Source organism: Lepidochelys kempii, chromosome 1, assembly GCF_965140285.1.
Source record: "Lepidochelys kempii isolate rLepKem1 chromosome 1, rLepKem1.hap1, whole genome shotgun sequence".
Taxonomy (NCBI): domain Eukaryota; kingdom Metazoa; phylum Chordata; order Testudines; family Cheloniidae; genus Lepidochelys; species Lepidochelys kempii.
This window is the reverse complement of record NC_136380.1, coordinates 323111780-323134273: the sequence shown is the minus strand read 5'-3', so window position 1 is coordinate 323134273 and position 22494 is coordinate 323111780. Positions and strand designations below refer to the sequence as shown.

At 42.7% G+C, this 22494-nt stretch overlaps 1 protein-coding gene across 4 annotated transcripts in view; it reads right to left on the bottom strand.

Moving 5' to 3' along the window:
• Positions 1 to 22494, bottom strand: part of LOC140905309 (dol-P-Glc:Glc(2)Man(9)GlcNAc(2)-PP-Dol alpha-1,2-glucosyltransferase) — an 82762-nt gene that overhangs the window by 48480 nt on the left and 11788 nt on the right. For 3 of the 4 annotated variants that reach the window (XR_012156816.2, XR_012156817.2, XM_073328387.2), the window contains one exon: positions 15633 to 18670. The exons of the other annotated variant lie outside the window; for it this stretch is intronic. Coding sequence is in view for 1 of the 3 variants with exons in the window: in XM_073328387.2 (XP_073184488.1) it covers positions 18662 to 18670 (9 nt within the window). In the remaining 2 variants the exon portion in view is untranslated. Of the gene's footprint in view, positions 1 to 15632; positions 18671 to 22494 lie in introns of those variants that run through there. 4 annotated transcript variants of the gene reach the window in all.

Below are 22494 nucleotides of genomic sequence, written 5' to 3'. Positions count from 1 at the left end.
TTTAACTGGAACCCCTGGTAGAAAAGGGACCCTGGCAGCTCCGGTCAGCACCGCCGACCGGGCCGTTAAAAGTCTGGTAGGTGGTGCTGCCCAGCTAAGGCAGGCTAGTCCCTACCTGTTCTGACACTGCACTGCGCCCCAGAAGTGGCCAGCAGGTCCAGCTCCTAGGCTGGGGGGCTACAGGCTCCACGCACTGCTCCTGCCCCGAGCACCGGCTTCACACTCCTATTGGCCAGAAACCGGGCCGGGCAATGAGAGCTGGGGGGCAGTGCCTGCAGGCGAGAGCAGCGCGTAGAGCCAGCTGCGTGCCTCCACCTAGGAGCCATCCATTTTTGGGGTGCAGTGTGGTCCATGGTGCCAGGAGAGGCAAGAAGCCTGCCTTAGCACCCGAGCCGTGCCACTGACCAGGAGCCACAGGAGATAAGCCCGTGCCGCAATTCCCTGCCCCAAACCTCCCAAACCCAGAGCCCCCTCCTGTACCCCAAATCCCTCATCCCCAGCCCCATCCGAGAGCCCTCACCCCCACACACCCTAACTCCCTGCTCCAGCCCAGAGCTCCCTCCTACACCTGAACCCCTCATCCTCGGCCCCACCCCAAAGCCTGCACCTCCAGGCCAGAGCCCTCACCCCCTCCCACATCCCAACCCCTGCCCCAGCCCAGAGCCCCCTCCCATACCCTGAACCCCTCATCCCCGGCCCCAACGCAGAGCCAGCATTCCCAGTCCAGAGCCCTCACCCCTTCCCAAACCCCAACCCCTGCCTCAAACAGCAGCACTCTCCCATACTGCGAATCCCTCAGCCCCATCCCCAAGCCTGGAGCCCACTCCTGCACCCCAACCCCCCTCATCCTTGGCCCCACCCCAGAGCCTGCACCCCCCAGCCTGTACCCCCCTCACACCCCAACTCTGCCTCAACCTGCAACCCCCTTCCACATTCCAACCTCTCTGTCCCACTCCCCAGCCTGGAACCCCTTCCTGCACCCCAACCCCCTGCCCCAGCCCAGCGAAAGTGAATGAGGGTGGGGAGAGCGAGCCACCGAGGGCAGGGGAAATGTAGTGAACAGGTGGTGGGGCCTCGGGGAGGGGGCAGGGCTAGGGTGTTCAGTTTTGTGCAATTAGAGTGTTGGCAACCCTAGTTCAAGTGCCAACACCAGCAAAAACTATTATATTATTAGTCTCTCTAAACCAGGGGTTCTCAAACTGGGGGTCAGGACCCCTCGGGGAGTTGCAAGGTTATTACTGGGGGGGGGGGGTCACAAGCTGTCAGCCTCAACCTCAAACCCTGCTTCGCCTCCGGCATTTATAAGTGTTTAAAAAATATATGTAAGTTTTTAATTTATAAGGGGGGGGGGGTTGCACTTATAGACTTGCTGTGTGAAAGGGGTCACCAATACAAAAAGGTTTGAGAACCACTGCTCTAAACTATCAAATTCTATTTAAAATTCACTTCAGCAAGGCCTACAGATAACGAGCCTGCCAGTGAAGTTCTGTAATTAAACAAACAGACACTCATCTTGTCCATTTACTCCTTGCACCTGGAAAATATCCACAAGAGGGGCTAGGAGGTGAGGGAAACTTTTGGTTTTCCCAGTTGTTCCATGATGGAGATGTTCCTCCTCACAGAACAGAGGCAGTTCTACCTTCAGAGAACATTATTATCTGTGAAGGGGCTGTATGCCCCTGCATCAGCTCTAACGAGAGGACTCCTCCCACTGTCAGCATCCACTAGTACTTTCCCTCACCTGACCTGAACCTGACCTTCACAGAGCAAAGGGTGACTGTAGAAAAGTTAATGAACCTGTGGTAAATGAAGGGGGTGGGGGGTAGCTCCCTTTTATGGACACCCAGCCCTCTTAGTAGCTGTTCTCTAATTGCTCTACCTGTAAAGGGTTAAAAAGTCTCACTTCTATACATAGGTAAAGGGAAGTGAGTGGGCACCTGGCCAAAAGACCCAATGGGAAGGCTAGAACTTTTAAAAATTGAAACAAGATTCCCCTTTTGTCTGTCTGTTGCTCTCGGGGAGAGGCAGAAAGGGAGCAGTTATGCTGTGAGAAGCTTGGGCCAGGTATGAAAAATCATCAGTATCATACCTAGAATCTCATCTAAAACCCCAGATGTGTAAATACATCAAAAAATGTCTAGGAAGATGTGATTAGGTTTATCCCTTTTATTTCTTTATGGCTTGTGGATTCCTCTGTGCTAACCCCAGGTGTTTTTGTTTTGCTTGTAACCTTTAAGCTGGACCTCAAGAGAACTATACTTGTTGCTTGATCCTTGTAGGTTTTAAGTTCCCAGATGTATTTTCTTTTTATTAATAAAATTTACCTTTTTTAAGAACAGAATTGGATTTGTGTGTCTTAAGAGGTTTGTGAACATGTTGTTTAATTAGCTGGTGGCAACAGTTAATTTCCCTTTTTTTCTGAGCTCTTCCCCAGAAAGGGCGGGGGGTGGCAGTGAAAGGCCTTGAGGATACCCCACAGGAAGGAATTGCCAAGTGCGCCTTCCTGGGCTCTCAAAGGGGTTTTGCACTTGGGTGGTGGCAGCATCTGCCAGTCCAAGGTCAGAGAGAAGCTGTAACCTTGGAAGTTTAATACAAGCCTGGAGTGGCAAGTATTAATTTTTAGAGTCCTTGCGGGCCCCCACCATCTGCACTCGAAGTGCCAGAGTGGGGATTCAGCCTTGACAGAACTTAAGGCTGTTACCTCTTAACAATTCCCCACATGACTCAGGGAAGCTGTTGTTCATCTAAAGCCCTCTCTCCTGCCCTAGCCTATTCACATCCCAGGCACAAATCCCAACTCCATGGAGGGCTCTTCATGGGGAATGAAATAAGGAGCAAGACCCAGTGCTATAGAGGTGGCAGACCTATCACCTGGTCCTTTCTGAAGAACAAAGGGAAAGAACACTAACAGAAGGCTACTAAAATTGCCATGATGTACGAATCTCAGGATATTAGCATCATCTTCTGGAAGTCCAAGTGCATCTTGTGTTGTCTACCTATTTCAATTTTAAGATCCTTGGAGGACCTCATTTTGTAAGGAGTGAAATAAAAAGTAGCAATAATAATCATCAACTGGAAAACAAATCACCTACCCACACTGTGATAACTTCAAAGAAGCAGAAAATTAAGAAATTTATTTAAAAAATATAAAATCTAGTCTTGTAAACTATTTCCTGCCTTTTCTGTGCATCTTCCTCAAAAGAGTATTCCCCCCACCCGCATACACTAGATGCCTTTAAAAATAGCTCCGAGATTGTTTCTTCTAGCAATTGTGATGACATGATACAAGGTTTTTTCCTACACTATTTTGTAGGTGATAAAAATAGAACGACTAAAGTGCTACTCGCTATAATTTTAACCTCCTACACAGGATTGTTTGTCCCTTCCTCTCCTCCTCCTCCCCATATAAATTACAGGCCTTGTAACTAAAATTGAAAATGAATTTGTTGAAGCATGCATACTAGAATCATTGGCAACTTTATCTTCCAATCAGTTTGAGTTTACATAGAAAATACAGGCTCCCAGTTACTAGATGAGGCACTATACTATTCATGTCTTTTGAAAGAGTTATTTCAAAATGATTCAATATTAGAGTGGCTTTTTTATATATAAATGTCCAACTAAGTCTTAAGTTTTAATCCTGATACATTAGGTGAATCTTTCATTATTTTCCCTCCCTCCCAATTATTTTTGGGAAAGTGCACTTAATAGAAAATACCTGTACACAAATTTTATTTGACCAATGCTACAAGAAAGATTTAATTTGCACTATTGGCAAGATAAATTTAAATTTTCAGAGAGAAATAAAAAGTGGTGGGGGAGGGGCAGTTGGAATGCCAATGTTGCTAGAATCTAAAATTAAAGCACCTGCCATAAAGCAGGGTTGGTGCTAGATTTAGATGTAGTACAAGACTTTAGGGGGGGGGGGGGAGTTATAGAATAGAGCTTGATATCACACTATACTGTGAACCATTATAAGTTAGATTCCAACAATGAGATTCTGATACCACTTACAATGGAGTAAATATGGAAAATGAAATCCTGGCCCTATTAAGGTCCATGGCAAAACATCTATTGACTTCACTGGAGCCAAGATTTCATCCAGAGTATCTCCATCAAATTCAATGAAATTAGTTTGGATTTACACTGTGGTTAGAAAGGTCAAAATCTGGCCCAACTCTGTGTGCATCTTTGCAGAGGACTATTATTAATTACTACTATTATAGAAATTCCAATTAAAACCGGTTGGCCTTGGGAATCAGACTATGATCTTGAGAGTATAGTATCTTGTTTAAAATCCCATTGGGTTAGAAAGTTGTTCTGGTGTTATGTTGAAGATAAATTTTAATCAAACTGGATTCTTTCTTGCCAACCTGCTTAGTCACAGCGATGCATTCAAGGGGATCTGAGAATATCTGGAGCCTGTTATGACTCTGGAGGAGCTAAAAAGAAAGGAGGAAAAAAGGTAAATTTGGAGAACCTAAAAGCTGAATCTCCCTCTTACCCTTGCTGTCTGGGGAATTCAACACATAATAGCAGGTGCAGCAGACAAAATTAATTTTAAAAATAAATATACATCCAAAAAAAAAAAACTGTTACAAATCATTTGCCACCAGAAATGATCTATGCATCGCTTCTGACCACAGAGACATGACAAACCTACTTTCCTTTGATCTTTTTTAATTAATAAAGCTGAAGAAGAATAGGTTCAGTGGCAGCAAGGACCACTCTGACACTAGTGACAGTCCAATGTGTGCTTAGTGACCTTGCTCAGACAAACTCTGCCTGACCAGCTCTTTCTGGCTAACTAACATCCCTTGGGTGCTGTCTATGGGTAACAAGGTATTTGCAGAACAGATAGGACTTTTCACAACACATGCCATGTTAAATGAAAATCTTATACTGTTCTCCACGGGAGAAAAAAACCCAGATGATCAGCTCTGTTAAGGAATTTCCATTCATAGGGTCCTATTTAGTGAATTACGGGTTCCAATGCATATAGTAGATACCAGGCTCTCATTGCCATTAGGACAGAAAAAAAAAACCACTTTTTGAGCATGGATTGCTTTTTGTTGGAGAAAAATCAGAGATTTTGTAGCATGGACATGCTATAGAACTGCTCATACATTTAAGGGAAACATAGCACGTTTTACAATGAACTGGACGAGTGGGCTGACAGGTTTGTTGTCTAGGTCTCTGTTTATCCCTTATTGTTACAGTAGCACTGAGGAGAGAAATTGAAGTGTCAGTTTAGAAATAAATGGCTGGCATGCCTGTGGCCTTTAGCAATAGGTCTCCTACCCTCACACAGATTTGGGCTGTCAGCAGTTATTTTAAATTACACCGACGTGAAATCATTTGTGTCAGTCAGAGTGAAGCAGTGCTTCACAGTTGCTGATGAATTGTACGGTTCCTTAAGTTTCCTGAGCTCAGATTGGCTGTAGCTGACTGATTTGCATAATGACCATACAGCTATTTAAATAATAATCAGAGGAGGTGACTTTTATTATTAATTAATAACAGTGTCCTGGGCTAAACAAACTCTTCACCTGAAGGTGAATCTATTGCTTAGCCCAGGATAAACTTACCACCTTGTTACCAGGGAGCGCATCATTTTTATTACACTAAAAGATGCATTCCCTCTTCTCACTCCTGCACTCCGCTGACTACTGTTCTCCTCTCCCTGTCTACAAGCCCACAACAAACACGAACATACTAACATGTAATTCACCTCCCCATCCTCTCATGCTACCAAACCCCAGGCTCCTCAATATTTCCCCATATACAGCCATGTCTCTTTAGGAAGAGATGGTCTGACCCTGCCCTTCTATCATTAGAGCAATTCCTTTTTAAAAGTAATGTTACTTCTTATCTTGCATGAAGTGTGGTGACAGGGTAAGGATGTGGGGAGGTGAGTAGGTAGAGGAGCCATGCTTGTTATGGGCACATGGGTGTGGTATTATGGGAAAAGTGGCCAAATCAGAATGCACACCCTATAGAGTTAATTGCTCAGTAGTTACAGGCAGAAGGACAAAAACCTTAATGTAAACATTCAACAAGCTTCTTGCACCAAACCAATTAATCCTGGAGTAGTTGTAGAAGAGCTATATTCCAGAAAGATAGGTGAGAAGAAATACCACAGCAAAAATGCCAAACAGGTAATAACCCCCATTGCAAGTAGGAGAAAATGCTACATTTCAGCGAGAAAACGGCTGCCAGCCTGCAAAGCTAACTGTCTGCATTCGGATCATACACCATAACCAGGAGCAGAAAACAGGCTCCAGATGGCACAGCCACCTCAGTAGCTGAGCAAGCTACCACAGAAAAAAATATTTTGAGAACAAGTAGAAACTATATTCTCAAAGAGTCACTGAGGTTCAGAAATACTTATTGACAGATGTCCAGTACTCTGACTTTTATCCCAGATTTGTGTGTTTTATTAATGGGCTGTACTGGTTTGTGGTTGTTATTTTTGGTTCCTAGGCTCCAAGGCCAGAAGGGACCATTGTGATCTTCTAGACTGACCTTCTGCATAACTCAGTCCACAGAACTTTAAAATAACTCCTAGAGCATATATTTTAGGAAAAACATCAAATCTTGATTTAAAAGTTGCCAGTGATGGTACATTCACTGCAACCCTTGGGAAATTTTTCCAATAGTTAATTGCCCTCACTGTTTAAAAAAAAAAAAAAAAAAAAAAGGTATGCCTTGCATCTGGTTGATAGGATTTCTTGTTTAAAATATATTTTAAAAGGGAAGGTGCAACAGAAGCCATAGGAGTCAGGGGATATTGATCCCTGCCATGTGAGAGGGGTATAATTTTTGGTAACTTTGACTTTTGTCCTGCAATAAGAGACAGAAGCTAAAGCTTAGTGTCTTACCAGCACTGCTGGTAAGCCAATATTTTCTTCAAGTCTGCATAAGGAGGCTACCACTCATTAGCTTTGGTTTAAAGAGAGTATTGTAGATAATGTTTTCTTTATTTGTATTTAATATGAATATTTGTATACTAAGCAACTGTGCAATATTCTTTGACAGAGCTTCTAATGAGACCTAAAATACCAGAGTTTAACTAAAATGGGCCAAATTTTTACTTTAAATAGAATTGTAGGTGTTCAACACTTCTGAAAAATCAGGCCCAATAGCACTAGGTTGGACTCTAAGACTCTCTGAAAAGTCCATAGATGACAGAACTCCATTTTAACTCTTTGCTAAAGCACAGGCTGAAGAGCAGGAGGGAAGAGTTCTACATAGTTAGCCCCAATCTTCTAGTTACACACATTAGAATGTGTTTTTGCTGTAATCAATGGGGGGGGGGATAAAGTTTCCTACTTTTTTTTGGCTAAATGTCAGCCTTAGTAAGAATATGTATTCAAGAAAGGATACGTGCAGGGAGAGCAATTTGCCATGTAATGTAAGTAAAATATATTAAAGAAGCAGGTAGTTAGGATGGAGTATAAGCAAGAAGTAGCTGGCAAAAAACCAAAAACCCCATTGTTTACTGACATCAGCTTGCTCTGCAATCATGTATTGTAAAGGGTAGCAACTCCTAGTGAGACACTCCAGAGAACCTTGAGATAGGAGAAACAGTATATTTTCTTTTATTCCACATAAGGACATATTTATATGCAGCAATGCAAAGTAGTTTTTATTTTCTACTAATATTTGTAATGAAAAAATGTCCTTGTGTGCATAAATATCTAGTATCTACTGTTGAGTAGGAAACAATACAGGACTCAAATGATAACAGTAAGGAGAAAGAACAAAAGCTTACTGTGTTATTGTGTGAAAAACTTGACATATCTTTGCCTCCCATATCCATTTTCACTCTTATTTGAGCTATATTTAGCATATTGACTGAGATATTGAGAACGGCCAACTAACGTCATTTGCTCCTTTGATTTTCATTAACATTCTGGGTAGATTTCCATACACTTCATTGTCCTAACATCAGAGCCTCAAAAACACAATCACAATACCAGGAACTAATTGTCTATTTGCTCTGAGTAAGTTGAGGCCATGGGAATTTATTTCAGCTTTTCTTTTCCTTCACAGCCCTTACAGCTCCCCTTCTTTCACTCTGCTCTATATTCTCTCCATATTTAGCCACTTCTGGAGTTACTGAGACGAAATATGATCATGTTGCTCTTATAATAGGAATCATGTTGCCTGAGGACTTTAAGACAATATTTCAGATTTGGCTAATTTAGGTTGAGATTTTCAAACTTGACTAAGAGATTTAGCCACGAAACTGCTATTACTGTCAATGGAGTTTTGCGGATCTTTTGAGACTCAGAAGTTGCTTTTTGCTTGTCTAAGGCCATACATCTGAGGTTTTCAAAGATGACTAAAAGGGTGTTTTTCAAAGTTACAGGTGGGAGTTAAGTGTTGAGATGCTTTTAGGCACCTGGGGGGAGGGGGGAGTAACAACAACCCTGTGATCCACTAAGTCAGAGTTAGGCACTTAGGTTGCCTATTCGATGAATGGAGAGAGATAGGTACCTCAGAACGCAATCCACAAGTCAGCATGCTAGGTGAGGAGCTGCCTAAGCTAGTGAAAGAGCTGTGCTGACAAGAAGCTTGTGCCCTAAACTCCGCCCCTCTCACAGAGCTAGATGCCTAAGGCCAGGCTGCAGGGAGGCACCTATCTCTGTTTGCCAACCCAGGGAAGATAGGTGTTTGACTACCTAACTCATTGTGGCATCCGCTCCAGTAGGCGTGCTCAGAGCCTGCATAGGCCTACACAAAACAGCTGGGGGAAGAGGGAGGAGACCAACCTCCCTTAAAGCCTTTAGTCCAGTGGTTAGAGCACTCATCTGGGATGTGGGAGACCTACATTCAATTCCCCTTCTGCCTCAGAAGAAGAAGAAGGGATATGAACAGGGATCTGTTATACCAGAGATGAGTGCCCTAATCCCTGCACGATAGTCATTTTGGTGGGGGGTTTCCTCAATCTCTCCTATTGAAGCTGTTCCACTTTAATTGAATAATTAAAATATTTATTGGGCTAGAGAAGAGTGAGAATCACTCTATACTCTAGTGCAGAGGTTCCCAAACTTTTTTTATTGCGTACCCCCTTCCAGACCTACCAGCTGACCACATACCCCATCCCTTCTCCTCAGGTACTTTGTGTTCTTCTTAACACTACCTGTCGTTAGCCATCTGTCCATATTTCACTGTTACAAACAGATATACTTCTAGTGCAACATATACAACTGAAAAAAACCCCTGAATAAGTTCTGAGCTCAGCTAGAATGGACAGTTGCTGGGCAACTGAACCCATGCTGTACGGTGATTGGAAGTGAGGGCTCTGTACATCAGTGTATCTGTGTTCTCATTGGAACATCGACATAAATTAACTACTGTCTTTTATATACTAAATTCCCATAGTTTTAAAGCTCTGAGTAGCCTATTATGAAAATGCAATAAATAAAATTAGATAAAATCCACCATTACACAATTTCTCCCATGTACCCCCAGAGATGTCTCACGTATCCCCAGGGGTATGCATACCATGGTTCGGGAACCCCTGCTCTAGTGGTTAGGGCACTCACCTCAGGGGTGGCAGAACCCTGTTCAAATCCCTGCTCATCAGGCAGAAGGGGGACTTTAAGTACTGAACTAAACATTGTAAGAGGGCGTTATCATCTCTGTCTCCCCCCGCCCCAAGCTGTTTTGCATAAGTCAGGGCACCTCTGAGCACATCTACTAGACTGGACCTCATGGGGGAGACAGGCAGTCCTCCATCTATTTCCCCCATAGTTCGTGAAGCACTCTGGGGCTTTGGTGTGAGATAAGCGCCTGGATGCCTACAGTGAAACAGCAGCGCACTTGCTCAGAGGCAGAAACTTAGGCATTGAGGGAACATCTATTGCCAAACTTAGGTGGTGAGTGAGTTCACTTGACTGTTGCCTAACCCTAGACACCTGGAGTTTGGTGGATTGCCCTGGCACCTAAAAATGGGACAGAGTAAGCACCTGTAGAAGTTGTGCCTAATTCAGATGAGAAAGCCAGGCTTGGGTCATGACCATCTACCCCCAGCTGCAGGGTAGGTGCATCCTTAGAATTTACAGCTCATGTAGATGTACCTACAGTATCTTTGATCAAGCTAGCATACTTAAAAATAGCAGCATAGATGCATACCACCTGACCACAATCCTCCCTGACCTCCATGGTAGGAATTTGGATAGCTAACCCATGCCACCACCAACACAGCTGCAGCCACAATGCTATTTTTAAGCATGCTAGCTTGACTGAAGTTAACACAAGTATGTCTACTTGAGGCTCCTAGGGTAGCCAGCTTTGTAATATTTAAAGACTGGACACTCCAGGAGGAGTGCTGCAACCTCCCCAGCCCCGCCTCTTCCCCGGGACCCCCCCGCTCGCTTTTCTTCCCCTACTGTGAACATAGGGTAAAGCAAGGTTGGAGAAGGGACCTTTATCTATATCCTTTGATATTTTAGGTTGCACCATTAGTATTGTTTTAGTTAAATGTTTTGTCTTATTTATGCCTGCACTATGCTTTAGGACAGTTCTAATGATTTTAAAATGCCCACATAGTAATATATTCTCTATATGTGCAGATACACTTCAGTTTTTCACTTTGAAAAAACAAAAATATGCAATTCTTTATTGGAGAGCCACCATATATAACTTCAGTAAGGGAAGTTGCGTTCGGTGAACCAGAGCTCAAAAACTATAAAATAGCATTCACCACTGGAAATCCATCATAGCAAAAGCTGTCAAAGCTTTTAAACCTATTTGGTAAAAGAGAAACATTCGCTACAAGAAGTTGCTTTTGAGATGCTGTTTTCAGAGTTAGCCGCAGACTACAAGAGTTCATACACCAGGCTTTAAAGGTTTGTTTACTGCCAAGTGTTTGGCAAGAAAATTTGGATGAAACAAGTTTGCTATAATATGACTTACACACTAAATTATATGCAACAGCTTTTTGCTAGTTTCTAATATCTTTGTGGTAAAGAGTAAAGATAAAACATGAATCAACTGCAAAGAAATCCAGCTCAAACTTTTATATTACTTACTAAAAAATGTTTTGACAGCTCAGGAGCCAAGATAGATAACTTATAGAATTCATCAAAAGCAAAATTGAGTTTTGGACTTACATTTCAGATCTTGCACCATATTATATTATGGAGGTGCATGACAAATCAGAAGCAGACCCGGAGGCATTACAGTTACTAGAATGTATACAGTATCGTCATGAACTGAATTAGTCAACTATAAAAAGATGAAGTATCCTAGTTACATTAACTGGTCATTTCAAAACTTGTATAGTAATGTTTCTTTAAAAATGAACATGAGATTATTCAAGCAAATAATCCTTATGTTCACAGGGCAACCCTAAGCATAAAATTAAATTTTATAGTTGGGGCTGCTGGCTGTCTCTGTAGAAACAGAAGGAACTGAGAAATTTATACCATTTGGTGGTTAACAAAACAAAACCCCACACAAAAACAAGCATTTTAATCATGTAGATTTCCAGATTGTTCAGAGTTATACTGGAGGATTCCTCTCCTGCATAGGTCTTCTGAGGCTTATAAAGTTAAAGTGGGTGGTCAGCCAAAGCAGCACTTAAAAGTTAATGCACTTAAAACTTAAGTGCTGAAGCACTTAGAGGCCAAGCCAGTAAACATCAACTGGCATCTATACTTTGCGATATAGTGAATTCATCATTACTTGTAGTCTTCAAATTGGGTGCATGCATGTCTAGAAGATAATGCTCTAGCTCAGCTATAAGCTATTAAAGCTCAGTACATGTAACCCAGGCCTGCTTGGTGTGGTGCTCTGAACCCCTCTAAGGGCACCTAGCCAAGACTGTAGCAAACTCATCAATCTCTAGCTGGGCTAAGAGCCATGTGGCTATTAACTCATGCCTTTAGCTCCAGGGGTCCCAGGTTTGATCCTGCCTGTGGAGGACCAGAGTCTATCAGCATTACATACTCACTTACATAATGTGGAAATAATTTGAGTCTAAAAGGCCTAGTGTTATGCACGAGATAAGACTCAATCTTAGCACTACCTTCTGGTATTTTTAAAATGTTTGAACCAAAAAAAAAAAAAAAAAAAAAAAAGCCACACACAGAAAAGTTGTAGCATTTAGCCTGAACAGAAGCCCAAAGCTCCTTGAGCATAAGGCAAACCAAAAAATCCCAAAACCCTTTAGAGTCAAGCAAAGTCTCAAGTTTCTCCTATTCATCAGGAAAGAGCAAAAGTACAAACATGAATCAATTACAGAGAAACCCAAACAATGACATAGTTGAACATTTATAATACCTCCTAAAAATGTTTTCAGCTAATAGCCTATCCTTCTTGCTTCCAGAAAGGAGAGTAGAAAAAACTCCCTTTTCATCAGGAGTTAAACAGAACCCCCAACTCTTGAAGGAGGATTACAACTGTCTTTTTTCAGCACAAGTATATAACTCCTTCTCACAGCAATCACAGAACTTCCTCTTCCTTTAATATGCTTCAGGCTGTCTTCCTGAGAGCCTAATGGGCCCCAGCTGCTGCAAAGCCCTACCTATTAACTCTTTCTGCCCTAATAAAACCTTGTCTGGAACTCTAGGGTTTCCTCACTCAGCCACCTTTCTAGGCTCCACCACAAACATGTATGTATCTGAATTTTCAAGTTTTAAAACAGCTCCATCCCTTAGACAGAGTTAGTGAAAAATTCTTGAGAAATGTGATAGTTTCAATGGGTAAGTTAAAGCTTCTTACAAATATGAAAAGTTTATTCCACATATTTAAAATTTATAGCAAAAAAATGTATCCTGCATATTATAAAACATTTCAGAGGGAAATGTTGTTCCTGTGAAAAGTTAGAAGGGTGTGAAAAATATTTCCCAAACTAGAAGTCTGGTTGCAGCCTTAAATATGGAATGACTGCATGATCTTATCACTTTTTCCATTGTCTTTCTTCCCCATCTGTATTTTTACAATTGGTGCATCTTGTCTGAAATTACATTGTATGGCCCAGATCCACAAAGGGACTGTGGTGTTGCAATGCTGAGTGTCACGGTGCCTAAATGGAATAGCAATGGGATCATAAACCACAAAGTTTGGTACCATACAATGAGAGGGGAGAGACAGGCAGCTAAGAATGCCATTCACAAAAGCCAGCATGCTAGGTAGGAAGCCATCTAAGCTAGTCAATGGGAGATGTCAAGGAGAAGGATGTAGCCCACCTCTCATGGAGTTAGGTGCCTGAATCCAGGATGCAGTGAGGTGCCTATCTCTGCTTACAAAATCCACAGCCAGGAACCCTCCCCTGGAGTCAGAGAGCTTAGGTGCCTAAGTCATTTACTGAGAAAATAAGTCAAGCACCTGTCTCGCTCCACACAAAACAGCCAGCGGAGGAGTGATGGTGCTGCTACCAACCTTATAACTTTTATCCCAGTGATTAAAGCACTCGCCCATGATATAGAAGACCCAGAGTCAATTCCCCCATTACCTGAGTAGGGATTTGAACAGGGGTCTCCCACACAGAGGTGATGTAAGGGGGTGGGGGATCACATTCCCCCCCAACCTCCGATTTCTGCCAGGGTTTATATCCCCAGCCCTGAACCCTGCTGCATACCATCAGAATCTTTAAATTGTGCCCCCCTCCACCACTATCAACAGTTATGCATCATCTTTACCAAAGCTTTTGATACGGTCTCCCACAGTATTCTTGCCAGCAAGTTAAAAAAGTATAGATTGGATGAAAGGACTATAAGGTAGATAGAAAGCTGGCTAGATCATCGGGCTCAATGCATAGTGATCAATGGCTCGATGTGCAGCTGGCAGCCAGTATCAAGCACAGTGCCTCGGGGCCGGTTTTGTTCAGCATCTTCATTAATGATCTGGATGATGGGATGGATTGCACCCTCAACAAGTTTGCAGATGACACTTGAGGTAGATATGCTGGAGGGTAGTGATAGGGTCCAGAGCGACCGAGACAAATTGGAGGATTGAGCTAAAAGAAATCTGATGAGGTTCAACAAGGATTAGTCCAGAGTCCTGCACTTAGGACGAAAGAATCCCATACTCTGCTATAGATTGGGGACCGACTATCTAGGCAGAAGTTCTGCAGAAAAGTACCTGGGGATTACAGTGGACGAGAACAGTGTGCCCTTGTTGCCAAGAAGGCTAACAGCATATTGGGCTCTATAACTAGAAGCATTGCCAGCAGATCAAGGGAAGTGATTATTCCTCACTGTTCAACACTGGTGAGACCACACCTGGAGTATTGTGTCCAATTTTGGGCCCTTGACTACAGAAAGGATGTGGACAAATTGGAGAGTCCAGCGGAGGGCAATGAAAATGCTTAGCGGGCTGCGGCACATGACTTATGAGAGGCTGAGGGAACTAGGCTTATTTAGTCTGCAGAAGAGAAGAGCGAGGGGGGATTTGATAGCAGCCTTCAACTACCTGAAAAGGGGGTTCCAAAGAGGATGGAGCTAGGCTGTTCTCAGTGGTGGCAGATGACAGAACAAGGACTAGTGGTCTCAAGTTACAGTTGCGGAGTCTAGGTTGGATATTAGGAAAAACTATTTCACTAGAAGGGTGGTGAAGCACTGGAAGGCGTTACCTAGGTAAGTGGTGGAATCTCCATCCTTAGAAGTTTTTCAGGCTTTGACAAAGCCCTGGCTGGGATGATTTAGTTGGGGTTGGTCCTGCTTTGAGCAGGAGGTTTGACTAGATGACCTCCTGAGGTCTCTTCCAACTCTAATATTCTATGATTTCTGCTCCCCACCTTGCAAATAAGTGCTCTAACCACTGAGCTTATGGGATATTCTGATGTGGGGCTTCCTAAGTTTCCCCCGATTACGCTGTTCCACTGTGGATAAATAATGAAACAGTATTTAGAGCAAGAAGTCTGGGCTCTTGGTGTCCCATCTCCAATGTGGGCAGCCAAACCACCAGGCTAGAGTGTCATTCTCTCTCTCTCTGGCCCAATAACTAATTCATACACAGTGGAACAGCTTCAACAGGAGGGACTGGGAGAGCTCCCACATCAGAATATCCCATAGCTCAGTAGTTAGAGCAACCTCCTAAGAGGCAGGAAACCCCTGTTCAAAGCCTTTCTTCCTTCTTCAGCAGAGGGGGAAACTGAACCTGTGTTTCCCAGTGATTTAGAGCACTAAAGAAAAAAAGTTGTAAGGTAGGACATGTGATAGGTTCCTCCAGGGTGCCACCTGAAACTGGGGTACCTCTGCACCCACCTGTCCCACCAGCCTGGGCTCCCTTCACACTATATTGCTGAGCCAAGCCCTCAGGCTTCAGGCTGCACTTTACCAGCACACACACACACACAGGTAGGGACACATCCAGCTGCAGTTTCACAAAGATGCTGAGATCAGCTCTGCATGGGAAAGCTCAGCTAAGGAATTGCCCAGTACTCAAGTGCACCCCCCTCCTAGAGTGTAAACCCAAGATTATGTCATCTTGCACTGAACAGAGAACTATACAGCATAAACTCACTGAAATTCATCCCCCCACCCTCCCCCAATGTGGAGGAAGATATGAACAGCTTTTTGCCCCCCCTCCCGAGTTATGAATTCCACAAACTGGTTTTAGATCAAACATAAAAGTTTATTACCTGCAAAAGATAGATTAAGTAATTATAAAGGGTTAGCAAACAGATCAAAGCAGATCACCTTAGGAAATAAACAAAACCACAGACTGAGCTTAAGATACTGGAGAAATCAGTATAAGTAGCAAATTCTCACCCTAAATGTTGTTTTAGGCAGATTGCAGAGATTCTTGAAGGTCAGCTGCACTGACCTGCAGCTTAAAACTTCAGATATTTCATTCACAGGCTAGACACCCTTCCAGCCTGGGCTCAGTCCTTCTCTCCCCACCCCTTCTTAGTTTCCTAGATGTTAACAGCAGTCATCCTTGGTGGGGATTCAGTGAAGAACCAACCACAATTATAGCACTCCTCTGCCTTAAATAGGTTTTACATATGGCAGGAATCCTTTGTCTTCCAGTATGATTCCCACCCCAGCTCAGTGAAAAAGTACTAATTTTATCATGGAGTCCAGTATCAGGTGATGTGATCACATGACCCTCCAGCCACAACTAAAAGTCTGTTTGCAGTGTCCACAGGAAGGTGGGAGATTAGCATCTTCAAAGACTATTGTTTTTCCTAATGGCCCTTTCCAGCCTGCAATCTAGACTGATTGCATTCTGTCTAGTGGGCATTCCCCAGGTGTAAACAGATTTGTAATAGGTGCATAGACAATATTCCTAAGGTCAGATACAAAAATGATACATGCATACAAATATAATAATCATAATTAGTAAATCATAACCTTTCCAATGATATCTCACATGACCGATCTTGTGTAAAATACAATCTTAGATATGCTATAATCATATAACAATATTTCTATGAAGAATATGGGGCATAGTATAACAGGACACCTACACCTCTGGCCACATTTTGAATGGGACCCACGCTGGAAGGCATGCCCACTAGATCACACATGAGTTAGGCAGAGGAACATTTAATCTTTCCATTGTTTGTGGACTGCACTGGGAATTAAGCAGGAGAAAGGCATCTGAACACCTTGCATGAGGCAGCAGTGCACATGCCCAGAGGCAGCAACTTAGACATTTGAGGAACTTTATTATGAAAACTTAGGCCCAAAGTGACTTTAGGCACCTACAGGGTCAGGCAGCAGCTGAACAGAGGGCTTGTGGATTAGTGCTTACATCTGGTACTTAGGTGACTAAATTCCTTGGTGGATCTGGGCCTTAGTTCTTTGGGAAAGGGACTGTGTCCTCCCTCTGTGTTACTTTAGCAGGTACCAAATGTGCCCACATCCTGATCAGTTCTTTTGGGCACTGTTATAATAAACACGACTGAAATGTAGAACCTCTGGGGTGAAATGTGTCCACAATTCAACTGTGCATAACTGCTTACAGCAGGAAGTGAAAAAGAGCCAACAAACTTCAAGTGTACTTTAAAAAGCCTAATTACCCAAATTGCAATTAGCCTAAGACAGGGGTTAATGTTCTTACTCCTACAAAAAGGATGCTCCCTAACACAATGGGGTAGCACTTCTTCAGTTCAGAGAACAGAGTGCCAGCTCTGAAATCAACAACATCCCTTACTGGTGTTCTCTTGAAGCTGCATCTAAATACTAATTCCACCAGCCACTGCTCAGTTTTAGATATCTGAAGAGATCCCAGTAAAATTGACATGATTTATGTATTCTAAATCAAGCTGGGTTTTAAGCAATACTCTAAAATTACAGCCTTTGTAGATAGCAATCATCAAAAATATTCTATTTACATTGGGTAAATGACAAGCTTTTCTATAGCAATTGTAGTGGGGGCTCCTCGCCCCTAGAGCACCCCCCAGCAGCTCCATACAGGGCTGCCGTTGCACCGCTACCTCAGTTTCCCAGGTGTTTTTAATTAGTCCCATGAGGCTTGTACATTGAACAGCACCCTTCAAGTGTCTAGTTTATTCAACCCCAAAAGCAGATCATCACAAAAATAGACCTCCCTCTCAGCCTCTCTGGCACCTACCAGGGTGTCTTCAAACCTGTGCTCATAGTTTCCCACAGCTCTCTTCCACTGAGCTGGAGCTATGGTTCCCTGCTAATTCAGGGGCCCTGCAGAAGCCTTATTGCTCCCTAAAGTGTCTAGTCACCTGCCCTGCTGTGTGGGAGGAGACAGCATTATGCTGGCCCCTGCTCCCAGGTCATTTCTTATTGCCTGGGTCAGAGGGGATACCTGCCTCACCTTCTCTGCAAGGCTCCAGGTCCTTAAAGATACGCTAACGAGATTCCTTTTAACTGCTATTTTTTCCTCAGGACCCTTTTCCCCTCTGTCCGTATCTCCTCAGTCCTTATGTGTAAGACCATCCCCAAACTCTTAAAGGACATGCATGTGATAGGGAGGACTGACTGGTAGCAGAAATGCTCTTAAGCAGACTACCCCATCACAACAATATATTTTGGAGACCTGATGGGAACAAATGGAATTCACATCTTATTAAAACAGATATGAAGGTAGCTAAAGAGTGTTTACATCACTGAAAAGATGTACAACAATATTTTTAATTAATTCAATGCAATTTGAATCAAACATACAGTGCACACAATGCCAAAAATTGGTAAAATATACAAAGAACCATTTATTTATTTAAAAACACAGAAAATATGTTCACGGCATCCCTTTGAAAGGGATCATATATATATACATATATACACACACATATAAAAACAGACTTGGAATTTGTATTTATTTATTACTTTATAAAACATCTACATTAGTCTTTGGAGGATGAACAATATGAAAAAACATATAACAAAAGCATAGCAGTCACAAGTCCAATTAGCATAATACTTTTCTTGACAGCAAAGAGGCAGATTATATTTCTTGTATTTAACTATCGTTGTTTTAATAATTTGATGAACTATTACAAAACAGACATTCAGTGACGTCAGTCACACAAATGAGCAGACCTGTACCAGGAGTACTTCCCATTCCAAAGGGAAATTTCCAGAGGCTGTCAGCCACTAGTAGATTAAGAACTCCCCCCATCTGGCTATATACGTGAAGCAATCACTGTGCACCACCAATGGGAGAAGGTATCCAAAAACCAGCATGAATCACCTCTCTCCGCTTCTGCTCCTAGTAGCAACTCTCATTCCATCTGTAACAAAATTACAATAATGTTTTCCTTCTGAAAAATCTCTTTCTTTCCTTTTAGCTCCTGCAAGGAGCATCTCAAATTCTCACTGAAGACAAAGGAAGTTCAAAGAGTTCAGCATATTGCAGGACTGAGAACAAAGTCCTTAGAGATTAAAAGTGAAGCCCCACGGGCATTTTATCCAGATCCAAATGTCAATACGCCTGGGCTAGGCAAGCATTCATGTCTTAGAAACAAACTCTTTATTGCTAGAAAGAGTGAGCAACCAATCTGATTATGCTGGCTTAGCTCTAAACCACTCTTACTAAGGATATTTTGTAAGCAAATATTGTACAAGTCACTGAAATGCACATAAGGGACAGACACTAAAGCAAAAAATATATATTAGTGAGCCAAAACTTTTTTAAAAAATTAAGATTGTTAATACAGCACAAGAGTTAGAGATATGCAGGCAAATATTCTTGAGAAATTCCTGGCTCTACATATTTCAAGTACACCAAAAATTAAGTGACATTTAACACATAATAAGTCTACCATATGGCTCAAAGCCCTTTGAGTATACATTTTTCAAAAGTACACAGTCCAACAAAAAAAGCATTAATATTTTAGAAAGACACCACCTGTGCCAGTCTCACAAACACAATTACTTTGCTTTCTTTTCTCAATGTGTCTGTTTGCCATATTTGTATCTCAGGTATGGCAGAATGGCTCTCTGTCTAAAATATGGATGGGGTGAAACAGTTAACTCAAAAAATCAGTTAGGAAATTAAACAAGTTTCCTACTAAAAAGCTATTTTGACATTACACACCATAAAATACTATGTAAAGTAAGTACCTCATTTCAACAGTGAGCTTTCAGGCTTAATTTCTGTTTTTTCTAATATCAAGTATGAAAAGAGATCAAGGATTTCACAGACACAAAATACCAAATCTTGCTAGAATTAAAACAAATATTTTTAAAATAATAAGCAAAAATACATGGCTTTCAGAAACCTAACAAAAAGGTTAACAAATTAAGAACACAAACATTGTAGCTACACAAGTTATTGAAAAAGTTACATAAGGATATATGCTAAAGTACTTTAAATGTTTTAACTCTTGAACAGGAACTAAGGATAGGAAACATGACACTATAATTCAAAATATCATTAAAATAAATACCTGGTCATTTGAAAAAGATGGTTCAAGGCTGCCACCTTGTGAGGATTTTTAAAAGTGTGTATCACAAGACAAAATTAACCATCCCTCCTCAAAGATTACAAAAATGGACTACATCATTTTCAGAAAATAATTCTGAACATAAATTATGTACATTGTATGAGCTATTTACTATCAAAAGTTATTATAGTCCCCAATGAAGAAAATTTTATGAATGCACCTATCTGTAGTAGATTTTGCATCTGAAATGAACCAATATTATGTGTTGTTGAAGGATTAAAGAGGAATGAAGCAAGTCAAGTAACACTTCTAAGCAAAAGAAAATAGAATTACTCCTACAGGACTAGTCACACACTGTTGTCCAAAAGACCCCTGTAAATCTTTGAAACAATAATCTCATTTTTTGATTAAGAACTGTATGCAAAGCCCCTGTAGCTCAGCCTCTATTTGCTGACCACCACAATTATTTTTATGTAAAATATGTGCTATATTTTCCCACATTATAACAAAGCAAACACATTATTGTAGCTAATTCAATTGTACCTGCTCTTCTCTTGACTTTAAACTACATACATTGTTGAGCTAATAGGATCCACATGGCACAATGTTCTGAAGATTCAGAACAGGCTGCCCAGTGGGGACAGGAGGACAGTGAAGAAATTTGGCAGCATGTGACCTCCAGAAGAAGTAAGGGGAGCGTCCATGTACCAGCAACTCAGATACAGGTAAGTAACCATTTTCATGTTCTCTCCACAGGTACTAATGCAGAGAGTGGACTAGATGATACATCGGAGGGAAGGGAACAGAAGGAGACTCCGCCGATTGGAAGGCATGAGATGCACTGTCCTAGGGTTGGGGGTTCCACGACCACCGCTCCCAAGAGAAGGAGGCGGGTGGTGGTGGTCGGGGACTCTCTCCTCAGGGGGACTGAGTCACCTATCTGCCGCCCCGACCGGGAAAACTGAGAAGTCTGCTGCTTGCCAGGAGCTAGGATTCACGATGTGACGGAGAGACTGCCGAAACTCATCAAGCCCTCGGACCGCTACCCCTTCCTGCTTCTCCACGTGGGCACCAATGATACTGCCAAGAATGACCTTGAGTGGATCACTGCGGACTACGTGGCTCTGGGAAGAAGGATAAAGGAGTTTGAGGCACAAGTGGTCTTCTCGTCCATCCTGCCCGTGGAAGGAAAAGGCCTGGGTAGAGACTGTCGAATCGTGGAAGTCAACGAATGGCTATGCAGGTGGTGTCGAAGAGAAGGCTTTGGATTCTTTGACCATGGGATGGTGTTCCAAGAAGGAGGAGTGCTAGGCAGAGACGGACTCCACCTAACGAAGAGAGGGAGGAGCATCTTCGCAAGCAGGCTGGCTAACCTAGTGAGGAGGGCTTTAAACTAGGTTCACCGGGGGAAGGAGACCAAAGCCCTCAGGTAAGTGGGGAAGTGGCATACTGGGAGGAAGCACGAGCAGGAGCGCGCAAGAGGGCAGGGGTCCTGCCTCATACTGAGAAAGAGGGACGATCAGCGAGTTATCTCAAGTGCCTATACAGAAATGCAAGAAGCTTGGGAAACAAGCAGGGAGAACTGGAAGTCCTGGCACAGTCAAGGAATTATGATGTGATTGGAATAACAGAGACTCGGTGGGATAACTCACATGACTGGAGTACTGTCATGGATGGATATAAACTGTTCAGGAAGGACAGGCAGGGCAGAAAAGGTGGGGGAGTTGCACTGTATGTAAGGGAGCAGTATGACTGTGCAGAGTTCACGTATGAAACTGCAGAAAAACCTGAATGTTTCTGGATTAAGTTTAGAAGTGTGAGCAACAAGGGTGATGTCGTGGTGGGAGCCTGCTATAGACCACCGGACCAGGGGGATGAGGTGGACGAGGCTTTCTTCTGGCAACTCACGGAAGTTACTAGATCACAGGCTCTGGTTCTCATGGGAGACTTTAATCACCCTGATATCTGCTGGGAGAGCAATACAGTAGTGCACAGACAATCCAGGAAGTTTTTGGAAAGTGTAGGGGACAATTTCCTGGTGCAAATGCTGGAAGAACCAACTAGAGGCAGAGCTCTTCTTGACCTGCTGCTCACAAACCGGGAAGAATTAGTAGGGGAAGCAAAAGTGGATTGGAACCTGGGAGGCAGTGACCATGAGATGGTCGAGTTCAGGATCCTGACACAGGGAAGAAAGGAGAGCAGCAGAATACGGACCCTGGACTTCGGAAAAGCAGACTCTGACTCCCTCAGGAAACTGATGGGCAGGATCCCCTGGGAGAATAACATGAGGGGGAAAGGAGTCCAGGAGAGCTGGCTGTATTTTAAAGAATCCTTATTGAGGTTACAGGGACAAACCATCCCGATGTGTGGAAAGAATAGTAAATATGGCAGGCGACCAGCTTGGCTTAACAGTGAAATCCTTGCTGATCTTGAACACAAAAAAGAAGCTTACAAGAAGTGGAAGATTGGACAAATGACCAGGGAAGAGTATAAAAATATTTCTCGGGGATGCAGGAGTGAAATCAGGAAGGCCAAATCACACCTGGAGTTGCAGCTAGCAAAAGATGTTAAGAGTAACAAGAAGGGTTTCTTCAGGTATGTTAGCAACAAGAAGAAAGTCAAGGAAAGTGTGGGCCCCTTACAGAATGAGAGAGGCAACCTAGTGACAG